General features: G+C 41.1%; 1 protein-coding gene across 5 annotated transcripts in view; it reads left to right on the plus strand.

Annotated features, from left to right (window-relative positions):
• Rps6kb1 (ribosomal protein S6 kinase B1) overlaps positions 1 to 15,748 on the plus strand; it is a 43,542-nt gene that overhangs the window by 641 nt on the left and 27,153 nt on the right. For 3 of the 5 annotated variants that reach the window (XM_052759922.1, XM_052759923.1, XM_052759919.1), the window contains exons 2-4: positions 8,791 to 8,840; positions 10,254 to 10,374; positions 11,451 to 11,519. In XM_052759922.1, the coding sequence (XP_052615882.1) occupies positions 8,791 to 8,840; positions 10,254 to 10,374; positions 11,451 to 11,519 (240 nt within the window). Of the gene's footprint in view, positions 1 to 124; positions 239 to 8,790; positions 8,841 to 10,253; positions 10,375 to 11,450; positions 11,565 to 15,748 lie in introns of those variants that run through there. The other 2 variants (XM_052759921.1, XM_052759918.1) reach the window with 2 other exon arrangements.

The following is a 15,748-nucleotide window of genomic DNA, read 5'->3' on the forward strand; positions in this document are numbered from 1 at the left end:
CCTAAGTGCAGGTGTGAGGTGCGGAAGGGTTTCCCTTTGGAGTGTAAGATTGCAAGTCTTTAAATCTTCGGACTCCCCACAACCACCTCTCTTCTCGGCCTGTCGCTTCTCTCCTAGGAAGCGCTCAGCTGTTAGAAGTGACAGCTGAAAACTTCTGTCGGGAGTAGCGCTGCCGCTGCTGTTACAGCCACCAGGAGTTTTATTTCGGGAGCAAGGGGGCTCTGCTGCATCTTCCAGGGTTTGTTTGTTTGCCTTTTATTTTTAACCCCCCTTCCGTGTGACATTTTAAAGGAAAAAAAAAAACCATTCACAATGACACACGGCATTTGTAAGTTAATTTCCCTCAAGTTGAAGATGTCTATTTTTTTTTTTCGGAATAATTTATGTAATTGTAGGGTGGGGGAAAAAAAACAGCGTTGACAGCTGTGATTTGTCTCGCCAGAAATAAATTGCCTGAACAGAGACTTGTGAATAGTGGTGTGAGGGCTTTCCTTGCTGAAGTTTAAATTTAGAATCGCTTTTCCTAATGCACATCTTGGTTTTACCTTTGCTGCCCTAGTAGTTTGTTATTTGTGGAATATCACCTTTTCTAACATAATATTTATTGAAATATACACATATTATTACACCGAAGGTTAAAAAAATGAGATGTCAAACTAAACCGATTCAGGACAAATATCCTTAGTAATAACCTCATGGTGATTAAATGCGGCCATTTGTGTAAGAATATGGATTTATGGCTGATGTTAGATATTTGCTGTATTTAAATAGGGGCTCCTCTTCTCACCCTCAGCTTTCCTTCTTTAGTAAATAAAGTGTGCCCTTCTGGCAAAAGAGAAAGGCCTTTTTAGGTCTCTGAACACTTTATGAAATTAAGTGGGCCAACAAAGTATCAATCAAATGACTCAGAATTACACTGTTCCAAATGTGGGTTTTGAGACACACACACACTTTTCAACTGTGGGATTCCACTTAGCCTTTTAATCAAACATGGTGAATACTAAGTTTGAAGCAAATACAGAATTGCTTTAGTTATAACTATGATGCACTGTTGAGTTATATTGGTTCCATATGGCAGTGGCTCTGGAGTAGGGCCGGAGAGGAGAGAGGAGGGTGGCTTTACATGAATGCTGTCGTTAGTTACTGGTGGGCTTTTCAGTCTGTGGGTTCATATGGGACTTTGGAGAGTCCAGTATTGTGATTCTTGGGATGAACTGGGGCCTTGTTTGTTTTCCTTTTCATTTTCTTAATGTACTTCAGGAATAGTAGAAGCTCCAGGTTTGGCCTACTCTTGGGACAGGAAAAGTGGATAAGAAATTGAAATGTGACCACTAACTTAGGGAAGGGGAATTGGGAGGAAGAGCAGAAGTAATTAAGAAGGATTTTGAAGAGGAGTGCTTTTAGAGTTGAAATGTTTCTCTTGAGTGCATTCTTTAAAAAAACAAAACCAAGCCGGGCGGTGGTGGCGCACGCCTTTAATCCCAGCACTCGGGAGGCAGAGCCAGGCGGATCTCTGTGAGTTCGAGGCCAGCCTGGACTACCAAGTGAGTTCCAGGAAAGGCGCAAAGCTACACAGAGAAACCCTGTCTCGAAAAAAAAAAAACAAAAAACCAAAAATACAATGTGTCACTGGGTAGCCAGGTGGCCTCAAACTCAAAATTCTCCTGCTTCAGGCTCCTGAGTGCCAATAATACAGGCGGGGGGGCCACACCGCCAGGCCTTGATTGAGTGTGTTACTAAGAGATGTCTTAACGTCTCAAGGTGGATAAAGGGAAAGAGATGGGATGGAGTTGGGTCAGCTACCTAAAGAGAGTCAGTCTAGATTACTTTGGAAAAAAAAGTTTAAAAAGTATGGTAACAATTTAGATGCTTAAGAAAATCTTATGTTTCCTATGGTGAATATACAACTTTTACTTTGTTATGTAAACCTTTCTTTAAAATTGGTGGCATGTCAGAGCAGCCCCACTGCTTTCTTTTATAATAAGGAAACTGAGGCATAGGCCAGAGAAGTGATTGCCCACAATTAGTGTCTTCTGACTCAATTCAGCAGATTATATTGTATAGATTTAAGTGTCTTGGACAAGATGAATGGTCCAGTGGGAAAAGACACTTGCTACCAGAAGTTTTGAGCCTGAAGACTTGAGTTTGATAGATTTGATTGACATGGGCCTACTGTGTAGCTATGCTGGCCTTCAGCTTGTGGTTCTCCTTGATCCTCCTGCCCTTCTCCCCTGTGTGCTGGGCTTGTAGGTTTGCACTCCCAAATCTGGCTTGCACACAGATTCTTTCTTTCACATTTATTTATTTTGATGAGGAAGGTATGCAATAGCACATGGGGGGGCGGGTTAGAGGACAACTTGGGAGAGTCAGTTCCCTCTTTCCATCATGTAGGGAGTCTGAGGCTCAAACTCAGGTCCCTAGACTTGGCAGCAAGGGCCTTTACTAGCTGAGCCGTTTCATTGGCTCCTGCATAGCTTCTTTCTGAAACCATCACTACGTTTCTGTGTGTGTGCACATTGTGGGGAAGATGACAACTTGTGGGAGTTGGTTCAGAGGAGGGAGCCAGGCCATCAGGCTTGGTGACAAGCTCCTTCACCCACAGGATCATCTCACAGTCCTGCGTTCTTGAATGCATTTATTAACGAAGTCACAGTGTACTATTTGTAAGTCAAGTTGAACTTAGTAAATAAAAGAAAAATAGGGACTACAGTACAGATCTCTTTGGCCATACTCATGAACTATGGCATCTAGAGTAAACTGATATTGTTTTCTTCCTTGTAAAGTGAGGGTTAAATGAAATAAAATATAAAGTATTCTCAAGATACTCTGGCTTATTGGGCAGTTTGCCATATTGTGGACTGTAGCTTGGCATCACCAGTCATTGCTGAGTTCTAAGTGATTCAAGTTTACCTTCAGCTGTTCAGAGCTGCTCAGTAACAAATGCAAGTAAGCCCGAGCTGGATGTTTTTAAAGAATTGATCACACAGATAACAACTTTGTAGGTATTTTGTTCTGGGTGAATCTATATTAGTAAGTATAGGCATTTATGTAGTTAATTCTTCAGATGGTAAATGATGAAACTAAATTAATGGTTTATAGATAAAACTGAGTAGCTACTATCTAAAAACAAACAGAATAAAAGCCTTAAAGGTATAAAGTAATGGATAATCACACTAATGAGTAAGAGGATTGTGATGATGAGAGGGTATTTCTCTTCCTGTTGTTTATCTATATTTCTGTGGTAATAAGTTGAAACTAAGAATTTTGTTAGATTATGAAAATGTTGGATGCTTTGCTTTTTCTGCCAGTTAAAAATTTGAAATAATTGCTGAGACATATTATACAAGTTTTAGAATGAGATAGCAGATTTTTGTTTGACAAAAAAGTATATTACTGCCAGGTATGGTGGCACATGACTTAATCCCAATAGTCAGGTAGATCTGAGTTAAAGGCCAGCCTGGTCTGTATAGCAAGTTATAGCCAGGGGTACATAGAATGACCCTATCTCAAAAGAAAATTTTTCAAAAAGTTTTATTATTATTATTATTATTATTATTATTATTATTATTATTATTATTAGGGCCTGGCTGGACAGCTCAGTGGGTAAAGGAGCTTGCTGCCAAGCTGACAACCTAAGTTTAATGTTTGATTCCTGGAACCCACATGATGGGAAGAGAGAACTGACTTCCACAAGTTGACTCGACCTCCACATGTGTACCATGCCATGAGCTTAAGCGCTTGTTCTCAAGTACCCAGGCACGCACAAGCATGTGTGTACACACACACACACACACACACACACACACACATACACATACTCAGAGACACACTCATTATTTGGTTGTTGTTTTTTTTTTTTTTAAAGATAGGGTCTAGGGTGGTGGTGGTGGTGGTGGTACACACCTTTAATCTCAGCACTGGGGAGGCAGAGCCAGGTGGATCTCTGTGAGTTCAAACCAGACTGTTACACATCCTGTCTTGAAACCCCCCCCAGTGCCCCCCCAAAAAGATAGTGTCATATTGTGTAGCTCTGACTGGAATTCACAAAGATCCATCTGTTTCTGTCTCCCAAGATGTGAGCTACCAGACTTAGCCTATTTATTATTTTTGAGGTAGGGTAGCGTGTAGCCTAGACTGCCCTCCCTTCACCTCCCAAGAGCCAGAAATACAAGTATGCCCTACCATGCCCATACTATACCCCCCACTTTGTGTTTGGAAACAAGGTCTCACTGTGTAGTCCAGCTTGGCCTCAAACTCAGAACCTATTGCCCTAGCATCCCAAGAGGTGCAATTACATGTGCCACCACGTGGCTTGGAGATTTGTTCTAGTTCATGTCTGGATTAAGGATAAGTTTTCCCATTGGGGAACCGTTCATTTAAATCTTTATGAAGTGCTCACTTTCATTGAGACTTCATACTTATTAATTATAGTTTAGAGAGATTAAAAATTTTTTTGAAATTATAATATAACTACATTTTTCCCTTCCCTTTTCTCCCTCCAAACCCTTCCATATACCCCTCCCTGCTCTCCTTTAAATTCATGACCTCTTTTTCATTAATTGTTATTGCATGCATGTATGTGTATGTATATACATACATACATATATATATTTTTGTTGTTGTTTGTTTTTTTGAGACATGGTTTCTCCGTGTAGCTTTGGAGCCTATCCTGGAACTTGCTCTGTAGACCAGGCTGGCCTCGAACTCACAGAGATCCGCCCGACTCTGGCGCCCCCCCCCACACACCAGTGCTGGGATTAAAGGCTTGTGCCACCACCTCCCAGCACATATATATTTCTTTACATGCATTTTTTATTTAAAATTTTACAAATACTGGTAGGCTAGTTTGACACAGTCTATCTTGTATAATAATTTGCCTTAGCAAGATTCTACTTCACACACGTCAATCTTTTTTGGGATGTGTGTTTTGAGACAGGGTTTCCTTGTGTAGCCTTGGCCCTCCTGGAGCCCGCTCTGTAGACCCGGCTAGCCTAAACTCAGAGATCCACCTGCCTCTACCTCTCAAGCTCTGGCATTAAAGGCGTGCGTCACCACTGCCCAAAAAGATTGATTGATTGATTGATTGATTCAATGATTCAATGTATGTGGGTGTTTTGTCTGCATGCATGTCAGCACACCAGAAGAGGGGATGGGATCCCATGGGACTGTAGTTATATATGTTGTTGGGAATTGAATCCAGGACCACTGAGCCATCTTGACAGCCTCCACACAGGTGAATCTTAAAGCAGCAGGAGGAAAATTCTGAATGAGAAGAATTTCCTTTGAAAGAATGTTGTCAATGTGTGTTTCAGTGTGTACTTGCATACCTTGGTGAGCGATTTCTGTAAGTGACAGAATGGAATTGTGCCTCTGATGTCTCTGCTCTGGAAAGTAACGGTAGGAAGCTAGTGCAGGTGGTGGAGCAGGCTCCGGAAGTGAACCACAGCCCGGGGGCATGTCTGCTGAGGTGCCTTCAAAGGAGGTTCCCTGTTAACTACTCTGTGGTCTTGAATTTAGAATTAAGCAAAGCCAACATTAAAGAAAAAGACAGTTGTGTAACACCAGTTTATCACATCTGGGAGAAGTTAGTCATTTGTCTTTACAGTGCAGCTGTGATTGTATGAAGGCCAGAAACTAAAAACCTGCTCTATTGGTGGGTTTTGGTTTGGTTTTGGATACAGGGTCTCACTATTTAGCCTTGTCTAGTCTGAAACACTCTCTCTTTCTCTTTGGTTTTTTGAGACAGGGTTTCTCTGTGTAACAGTCCTGACTGTCCTGGAACCCGATTTGTATAATAGGCTGACCTCGAACTCACTGAGATCTGTCTGCCTGCCTCTGCCTCTGGAGTGCTAGGATTAAAGGCATGTGCCACCACCGCCTGGCTGGAACTCTTTCTAGAACAAGCTAGCCTGGAACTCACAGAGATCTGTCTGCCTCTGCCTTCCAAGTGTTGTGATTAAAGGTGTTCTCCACCATGCCGAACTTTTTAAAAAAATATTTATTTTTTATTTTATGCATATGGGTGTTTTGCCTGCACACCACATGTGTGTAGTGCCCTTGGAGGCTAGAAGAAGGCATTGCATCCCCTGGGACTGGAATTATTGATGCTTTGAACCCACCATGTGGGTGCTGGGAATTAAACCCAGCCAATGTTCTTAGATCACTGAGCGATCTCTCCAGCTCTGACCAGCTGTGTTTAACCTATTTGTTTGTTTGTTTAAGATAGGGTCTCCCTGTGTAGCATGGCTGTCCAGGTACTCCCCATGAAGACCAGGTTGGCCTTAAACTCACAGATATCCTCCTGCCTCTGTTCTAGAGTGTTGTGATTAAAGGTGTGTCATCATGCCCAGCCTATATTTAACTTTTTAAAAAACATTTTTTTTTGTTTGTTTTGTTTTGTTTTGTTTTGTTTTTCGAGACAGGGTTTCTCTGTGTAGCTTTGCGCCTTTCCTGGAACTCACTTGGTAGCCCAGGCTGGCCTCGCACTCACAGAGATCCGCCTGGCTCTGCCTCCCGAGTGCTGGGATTAAAGGCGTGCGCCACCACCGCCCGGCTCTTAAAAAACATTTTAAGTGTAGGTGTGTTTTGTCTGTATGTATGTCTATGTGCCACTTGCATGTATGCTTCCCTCAGATGTCAGATTCCCTGAACTAGAATTACACACACTTGTGAGGCACTATGTAGATGCTAGAAATTTATCCTAGGTTCTCTGGAAGAGCAGCCAGTGCTCTTAACTGCTGAGCCATCTGTCCAGTCAGGCTATGTTGAACTTCTTAAGAGATTACCAAACTATTTTCCCATTTTACATTCACACTAGCAATATGTGATGGTTTCTTTCCTCTCCCTCTCTTCCCTTCTTTGCAGTCCTAGTGAATGGGAAGGTGTAGCTTATTATGTCTCCATGCAGCTTTCTTCTAGTACTAATGTTGAATATCTTTTTGTGTGGTTATTGTTCATGTTATGTCTTCTTTGGAAAACACCTATTCAGAGCCTAACTTGTTTTTCAAAATTGTTAGCTTTTTATTCTTTTTCTGTGGGTTTTCTTTTCACCTTTTCTTATAGGGGAGTGGAGGGCCTAGGCGTGTTGGGAATCAAACCTAGGACTTTGCACATTCCAGTCCAGTGCTCTAACTCTGAGATATATTACAAGGCCCTTTTTTTTTAAAAAAAATAATTTGCTTATGTTTATTTTATGTGCATTGGTGTTTTAGCCTCACATATATCTATGTGAGGGTGGCAGATCTTGGAGTTACAGACAACTGTGAGCTGTCATGTGGGTGCTGTGAATTGAACCCACATCCTCTGGAAGAGCAATCAGTGCTCTTAACCACTGAGCCATCTCTCCAGCCCCAGCCTTTTGTTTTTGATATGAGATCTTACCAAGTTGTTCAGGATGGCTGTGAACATAGTCTATGGAAAGTCTTGAATTTATGATCTCAGTCTCTTAATCAAGTAGTTAGAATTGATAACAGGCCTATTATACTTGGCCTTTTCCCCTTCTTTGTATGTATGTATGTATGTGTGTATGTATGTATGTATGTATGTATGTATGTATGTATGTAGAGTCTTGCTGTTTCACCGTGGTTGGCCTGGAACTCACTGTTTAAGTATTTCTTCTTCCTGCATCTCAAATGCTAGGATTATAGGCATGATGCCCAACGTCTAAAGTGTACTTAATTTTAATTTTGAATTGTGTGTCTGTGTGTCTGTGCACATGGCTGGAAGTGCCTGAGGAAGGCAGAAAAGGGTTTCAAATTCTCCCCCAATCATGCCCATGCTGCACTTACAAATTGTTGTGAGCTGCCTGTTGTGGGTCCTGGGATTGACCTTGGGGTCTCTGTAAGAGCAGCATATGCATTCTCTTAACTCTGAGCCATCTCTTCAGCCCCATATCTAAGTTGTTGGATTTTGTTTTGTTTTGTATTTTGCAATTGTTTGTTTTGTGAGACAGGGTCTCATATGTAGACCAGACAGAGAAATGTCTGCCTTGGCCTCCCAGGTGTTGATATCAAAGGCATATGCCACCATGTCCGGCCATCTAAGCTATTTTTACAGATTCTATTGTGAATTTCTCAATTTAATTTTGGGTTTGTTCATTGCCAGTACACTTATTCTATGGCTAAAAGAAGTGTTTGGCCAGTGTGATGTTTAATCGCTAGATTGACTGATGAATTATTTTGCTTGTTTAGCCACATTGCACATTATACATCTTGGACTAGTTGTGGTTGCCTTGGGCTGAGTTCATGACCATGTTGGTACCCAACAGAAGCATATAATTTGACTCAGTATCTTAGAATGTAATGCCTGTAACTTCAGAATAAAAATCCTATTTTTAATAGATGTTAAGTATAATTGCTGAAGAAAAATTCACTTGCTTTTGTTTTAGGTTATGAATGAATAGCTGCTGTAGTTAGTAGTATAAAATGAAAAAACTTAGCTGGGTGGTGGCACATGCCTGTAGTCCCAGCACTGGTGAGGTAGAGGCCGGTAGATCTCTGTGAGTTCCAGGCCAGCCTGGTCTATAGATCCAGTTCCAGGATAGCCAGGACTACACAGAGAAGCCCTGTCTCAAAACAAACAGTCAAAACAAACAAGAAAAAACTTGAAAGTACAGTGTTCCTAGTATTGTTGGTGTGCTTTACTTGGCTCACCACCAGTTGGTTTGGAGTCAAGTAGACATTTTAAGCTGGTTTATTTCATTTATTCTCTGAATTATGAGATAAAGCATTGAAAGTCTTAAGTTTTGCATTTCTGGTGTTATTTATGTCTAAAACTTCAAATATTTTTCAGGGTCAGTTAAATGAAAGCATGGACCATGGGGGAGTTGGACCATATGAACTGTAAGTGTATATGAAAAGACTTACATTGTGCTTTCAAGTAGGTTGTACCTGTTCATAGCCTCAAGGGGTTCTATTTAATAATCTTTTTAAATATGACTCATATTTGCAAAGTTGTTAGTTGACTTGCTGAATGTAAGGTGTAGAAAAAGATGAAATATGAGTTCAAATTGGTTAGGAATTTTTATTCTTTTTTTTTTTTTTTTCAAGACAAGATTTCTCTGTATAGCCCTGGCTCCTGAAACTCACTCTATAGACCAGGCTGGCCTGGAACTCAGAGATTCATCTGCCTCTGCCTCCTGAGTGCTAGTCTTAAAGGTGTGCACCACCACCACCCAGTGAATTTTTACTTATTTAATACAGAAAACTGTATTTGCAACTGTTTCTTATTGAAAAACTTATGCCAGTGCCCCCAAATACTTTAACACATGGTTCAGACAGAGAGATGAATGAAATTTTAGGTCCTGTTGAACGGATTCTGTTAGGTGAGTATATGACTGATCTGCTCCTGACCCCACCCCTCAGTAAAGAGCATGACAAGAGCTGAGAAGACAGAATACTCACATGAGAAGCGTGTACGTGACCTACACGGTTGCCAATCCTTTTTTGGAGACTTTAAGCTAGTAACTTGGAAAAGCCAGACATGGGAAGAAGTTCAGATATATTTTATTATCAAAAAATTTTGCTGGGCGGTGGTGGCGCACGCCTTTAATCCCAGCACTCGGGAGGCAGAGCCAGGCGGATCTCTGTGAGTTCGAGGCCAGCCTGGACTACAAAGTGAGTTCCAGGAAAGGCGCAAAGCTACACAGAGAAACCCTGTCTCGAAAAACCAAAAAAAAAAAAAAAAAAAAAAATTTTAAAACAAATCTCAGTGTGGTGGTAAGTGCCTATAATCCTTGCACTCAGGCTGAGGCAGGAGGATGACTTTGAGGCCAGCCTGGGTTGCTTAATCAGTTTGAGATAGGCCTGAGTTGTATAACAACTTATTGAGTCACTTCTGAAAGATCCTAGATTTTCTGCTAAAGTTGCCAAATGATGTTGGGTAATCTCATGGACATTTTGAATGAACTAAATTTGAATAACTAGAAGGTTTGTTTACTTCATCATTTTAGTAAACATGTTCTAATTTTCTTAGCTTAGGGGTACTTGATATTTAAGTAAATAAATAATAATAGCATGTTCTATGAGCAAACAGATAAACAGTTACCAGTCCACCCTGCTCTTGACCCAGCCATGTCATTAAATGAATCATCAGTTAACTTCATTCACAGATACTAAATTTACTGTCATGTACTTTTTTTTCTTTTACCTAATTGGATTTTCTCCTTTTGGAATTTCTTTTTCTCCTTTCTAACTATGTGCTGGATATAATTGAACTTTTTGCAAATTTACTTCTGGTTTTGCTTTTCTTCCCAGTGGCATGGAACATTGTGAGAAATTTGAAATCTCAGAAACTAGTGTGAACAGAGGGCCAGAAAAAATCAGACCAGAATGTTTTGAGCTACTTCGGGTACTTGGTAAAGGGGGCTATGGAAAGGTAGGAAGTGTTTTTGAAATAGCTGTCTTTGATTTGGGTAGTTTGGTTCCCTTCATCAGTGTAGGATCTCACTGTGACTTGTATAATCTGAGGGTATATTACATTTCCCCCCTTCCCACCACTCACACAGACATAATGTAAGTCCTGAGTATTTGCTGGATAAGTGAGCAGCTGACGTGCCTGTCGGCTCTGCTGTCGAGCAGTGCTTCCATTCTTTGGCCCGATGGCACCTTGTATAGGAGTCCTCTGTAAACACGGGCAGACCACTCCTCACTTCAGGCACATTAAACTATGTGTTCCTGAGGCTGAATCTGAATGGATTTTCTTCGACTTGCAGTATCTAAGAAATAGGAAAGATGAAAGAAAGACCGTAAGAAAGGGGTTTCATAGTTTTGTCCTAGGCTTTCTAATTTAAGACCTCACCTTTATATGTTCTGCCCAAGACAACTTATACCCCAGACATTCCTTCCCTTTTAAGAGAGTTTAACAACTTGGTTAGATCAAGAACTTTCTATACTATCCCAATGTTAGTTTTTAGAAGTGTGACATTTTTAGTTTATTTTTAAGGTTAAGGGCACACTGGAATACATTCTAATTGTCCTGAATATGTAACATTTTGAATCTTACGTATGTTGTTAATTAAAGGTATTGGGTAAGTAGACATTTTAATGGAGTGAGTAAAAATCTGTCAGTTACTATTAGTGTTGTGTGAAATAATAACAGTTGTATCCTTAGAATAAATTTATGTAAAAAACTGGGAAATTTGCTTTTTAAATTTGGGAACACTGATAGTTTGTACTCAGTGAACTAGGATTTTGTATAGTGCTATTTAGTTGGTATTTCCCAACACTGCCATCAGGTGGCAGAAAACCACAGGAAGTCCCCCATTTAACAGCTTTCTCCAGTAAACCCTACCATGTGGCCTCTCTAAGGATCCATTTTGTGCACAGTCCTTTGTGATGCACTTTTTACAGTATAAACAACAGTATCACACGTTTCTTATAAATGGGTATTTTGGAAGATGACCTGCATGGTTTGGCTTTTGATAATGTGCAAACACTTATTTCTTTGTCCAGGTTTTTCAAGTACGAAAAGTAACAGGAGCAAATACTGGGAAGATATTTGCCATGAAGGTGCTTAAAAAGGTGACTCCTTTCCCCTTTTCACCTCAATGCTGTATCTTAATTGCTGTAAGTTTTCAGTCGGAAAATGTGTCTGTAGGCACTGTGGTTTTAACTCAGTAGTAGAGTTCAGTAGATAGGTTCAATGTACGTGAAGACCTGGGTTTAATCTGCAGCACTTCTTCCCTGCAAAAGGAAGAGTATTTATAATCATTCTCCTTGTAGAATGGGAGTGATGTTGTGAGGTGTATTTTGTTTTATACTTGTTTATTTCTGAAAAGGGTAGAAAGGGAAGCACTTTCAGTTCTCTGAGGGACACTGAGCTTCTTCTGGTCTCCATGTTTCTAAGTAGTGAGCATATTATTACTCTTTTATACAGCACTTCTAGATTATATGTTAATTTCCTATGAAGATAGTTAAAGATTTTAATTTCTTCCACTCCTAACTTACTTTTTTTCTATCTTGCCCCTTTGGTTCATTTTCATTGACTCTACTATTGTGTTCTCTAGTTTTTTTGTTTGTTTTTTTTGAGACAGGATCTCATGCAGCCAAGACTGGCCTTGAACTTCTGGCCCTCCTGTCTTCATCGCCTGGGATGACAGGTGTGCACTACTATGCCTGGCTTCCTTAGGAGCCTTTTATTCCCTGTTCCAATCTGTACTGTTAGCTCTCTAGACATGTCTGTCATTAAGAGACTCCCTTTAATCCTGGCTGTTTACTATTCCATTCTGTTTTCTTGCATGTCATGACTTTGTAGTTCTTTATTTATACCGTTTTCTTGTTGTAGTGACCATCTTGCCTTGAGAAAAAGTTCTTGAAGATTTTTGTTTATAATTGTTTTTTGTTGTTGTTGGTGAGACAGGCTCACTATACAGTCCAGGCTGGCCTTGAACTCATGATTTTGTTGACTCAGCCTTCCAAATTCAGCCATAACTTACAAGTGTTATGTAACCATGCTAGGCATGTTACTTCTCCTTTCATAACTAAGTTCATATAGCTGATAACCAAACCAATAGCAAGCAGATTGTTGAACAGAAAAGTATGGAGCATAGTCAGAGGGGGAAGTCCAGCAGGAGATTTGTATTTGGGAGCTAGTGGTAGTACTGTGACTGGTAAACACACCAGAGTCTAGAGCTCCAGGGAGGAGATCTGAGCCCTAACTCCTCACTCTATTTTCAAGTATTACACTAATGTCATCAGAACAAATTTGATTCATATTTTACATTTTTCTTTATTTTCAATCTTTGTGTACACCTGTGTGTGTATGTGTGTGAGTATAGGTATTTATGTGCCGTGGCATGCATATGGAGGTCAGAGGGAGATGTTGGGTGTTGGTGCTCACTTTTTACCTATTCAGAGGAAGGCCTTTTGTTAGTCTCCACTGTATGCACCAGATGAACTGATGTACTTCTGAGCTGCTCCTGGCCTCTGCCTCCATCTTTGCTGCAGAGCACTGGGGCTACAGACGTGGTTCTGGAGAGTCAAATTCAGGTCCTCATACTTGTGAGGCCAGGGTTTTACCCACTGAGCCTTCTCCCCAGCCATGATTCATATTGTTGCACTGTCCCACTGAGCCATACCCCCAACCTTTGTTTCTTTTTCTTTGCCACAGGGACTCACTGTAGCCTGGAAGTCATTATAGAGACCAGGCTGGCCGTAGACCTATAAAGTTGCTGGCCTCTGCTTCCAGAGTTCTGGAATTAAAGGCGTGTTCTACCATGCCTTTAGATTCATATTTTAAAATTGTACTTTTGAGGCAGGGTTTTGCTATGTAAGCTAGCCTGGCCTCAGTCTGCAGTCTTCCTTCCTGTCTCAGTCTCCTGTGTGCTTGACTCTAGGCATGTGCAGGGTCCCCTGACTGAGAATCTGTGGTACCTTTGTACTTACTTGATTGTTCAGAGGCTCTGTGTGTGTGTGTGTGGGGGGGGGGGGTGCTGGGGTTTGAACGTGGGGTCTCATATAAGCCAGCCAGCTCTTACTGTGTTGTACTCCCCACCCAGCCCCTGGGAATATTTTTAGTGTTGAAAATAATTTTTACTTAGAATTTTGCTCTTTTTTTTTTTTTGAGAGTTTTTGCTGAGAAGTCTTTTGCAAGTCTGATTTCCAGTCCTTTTTCTCAAAAATGTTACATATTTCCTTCCTTCTTCCTTCCTTCCTTCCTTCCTTCCTTCCTTCCTTCCTTCCTTCCTTCCTTCCTTCCTCCCTTCCTCCCTCCCTCCTTCCCTCCCTCCCCCCTCCCTCCCTTCCACACTGTCTCCTTCCCTCTCTCCCTCCCTTTCATTCTCTGCCTCTCTCCCTCTCTTCCTCCTTTCTTTCAAAAATTCTATATGTATGGGTGTTTCACCTGCATATAGGTGCACATGAGCATGCCCGGTACCCACAGAGGCCAGAGGAGGGCACTGGGTCCCCTGGAACTGGAGTTACAGTTTGTGAGCCATAGTGTGGGTGCTGGGAATCAAACCTGGGTCCTCTGGAAGAGAACAAGTGGTCTTAACCGCCATCTCTCCAGCTCTGTTCTCTTACTTCTAATATTTTTGTTCCAAAATTATATAGTAGTGTGTCATGCTTTGACTCTTATTACTAGTTTTAATTTTTTTGTTCGTTGTTTTGTTAGTTTGAGACACAGTCTCTCTATGTAGCCCTGGCTAGCCTAGAACAGAGATACAAGTGCCTCTGCCTCTTGAATGCTGGAATTAAAGGCATGCACCGTAGTTTTCATTTTTGTTTTTAAAATCAATAAAATAAATATATCTCTAAAAAATTTTTAAATTATGTGTCTGAGTGTCTTGCTGTATGTATATACATGCACCATGTGTATGCCTGTTGCTAATGGATCAGGAGAAGCCATTGGAACCCCTGGCACTGGAGTTAGAGATGATTGTGAGTTCCTGCAAAAGCAGTAAGTGCTATTAACCACTGAGCCACCTCTCCAGCCCCAATAAATATTTTTTTAAAATTTTTATTTCATGTACGTAGGTGTTTTTGCCTGCATGTATGTCTGTATGAGGGCGTCAGATCCCCTGGAACTGGAGTTACAGACAGTTGTGGGATGCCATGTGGGTGCTGGGAATTGAACCCCCATCCTCTGGAAGAGCAGTCAGTACTCCCAACCACTGAGCCATCTCTCCAGCCCCCCAATAAATTTTTTTTTTTTTTTTTTTTTTGGTTTTTCGAGACAGGGTTTCTCTGTGTAGCTTTGCGCCTCTCCTGGAACTCACTTGGTAGCCCAGGCTGGCCTCGAACTCACAGAGATCCGCCTGGCTCTGCCTCCCGAGTGCTGGGATTAAAGGCGTGCGCCACCACCGCCCGGCTCCCCAATAAATTTTTATTTAGGGATTTCACATTATGATTCCTTTATTCCTGTTAAGGTCCAAAGCTAGAGTTCAAGATTTCTCTCCAATATGGTTCTGTTCCCCCATTATTTCTTTTGAGACAGGGTCTCCCTCTTTAGCCCTAGCTGGCCTGAAACTCTGTAATTTTTAATCAAAGAATATTGTCATCCCTTTTAGTGATGTTAATTTCTTGTCAGAATCTGGCATAACGTTAAGATGAAGGGTAGAAATAAGCACAAATAATCCTGCACTATACTGTGTCTCCCATTCATGAAATACTCCTTAAAAGAAGGCGGTGGGGCTGGAGAGATGGCTCACCACTTGAGAGCACTGGCTCTTATTCCAGAGAACCTATATATATTTCCAGCACCCAGATAGTGGTTCACAACCATCTGTAACTCCAGTCCCAGGGGATGTGACGCCCTCTTCTGGTCTCTGTGGGTACCAGGCACGCATGTGGTACATACCTTCAAACAAAGCTCCCATACATGTAAAATATATTTGAAAAAAAATTTAATTAAAGAAAAGGGGACAGTGCTAATTTCTTTCCCCCTCCTTCTTTTTCTCTTCTTTTTGTCTTTTTAAAATTTTTTTCAGACAAGGTCTTACTACATAGCCCTGGTTAGCTTGGAACCCTCTATGTAGACCAAGCTGGTCTTGAACTCAAAGCCTCCAGAGTGCTGAGTTTAAAGGTGTGTGGGTACTATGCCTGTCCTTTCTTTATTTTGTTTTGGAGACAGGGTCTCACTCTGTAGCTCTAACTAGCCTAGAAAGTCCAAGTTTAAAAGAATGGATGTTTAAACCGTTGTCCTATAAACCCATTCTTTCACGTGACCTCTTTTGCTAGTGATAGCCTCATAGTTTTTCTGAGGTCTAGCATCTAATTTCTTCAGTGGTTTATTCAGGATCACTTTCCCTGGA

The sequence above is a fragment of the Peromyscus californicus genome, unplaced genomic scaffold (genome assembly GCF_007827085.1).
Source record: "Peromyscus californicus insignis strain IS unplaced genomic scaffold, ASM782708v3 Scaffold_3__1_contigs__length_106647218, whole genome shotgun sequence".
NCBI classification, from domain to species: Eukaryota; Metazoa; Chordata; class Mammalia; order Rodentia; family Cricetidae; genus Peromyscus; species Peromyscus californicus.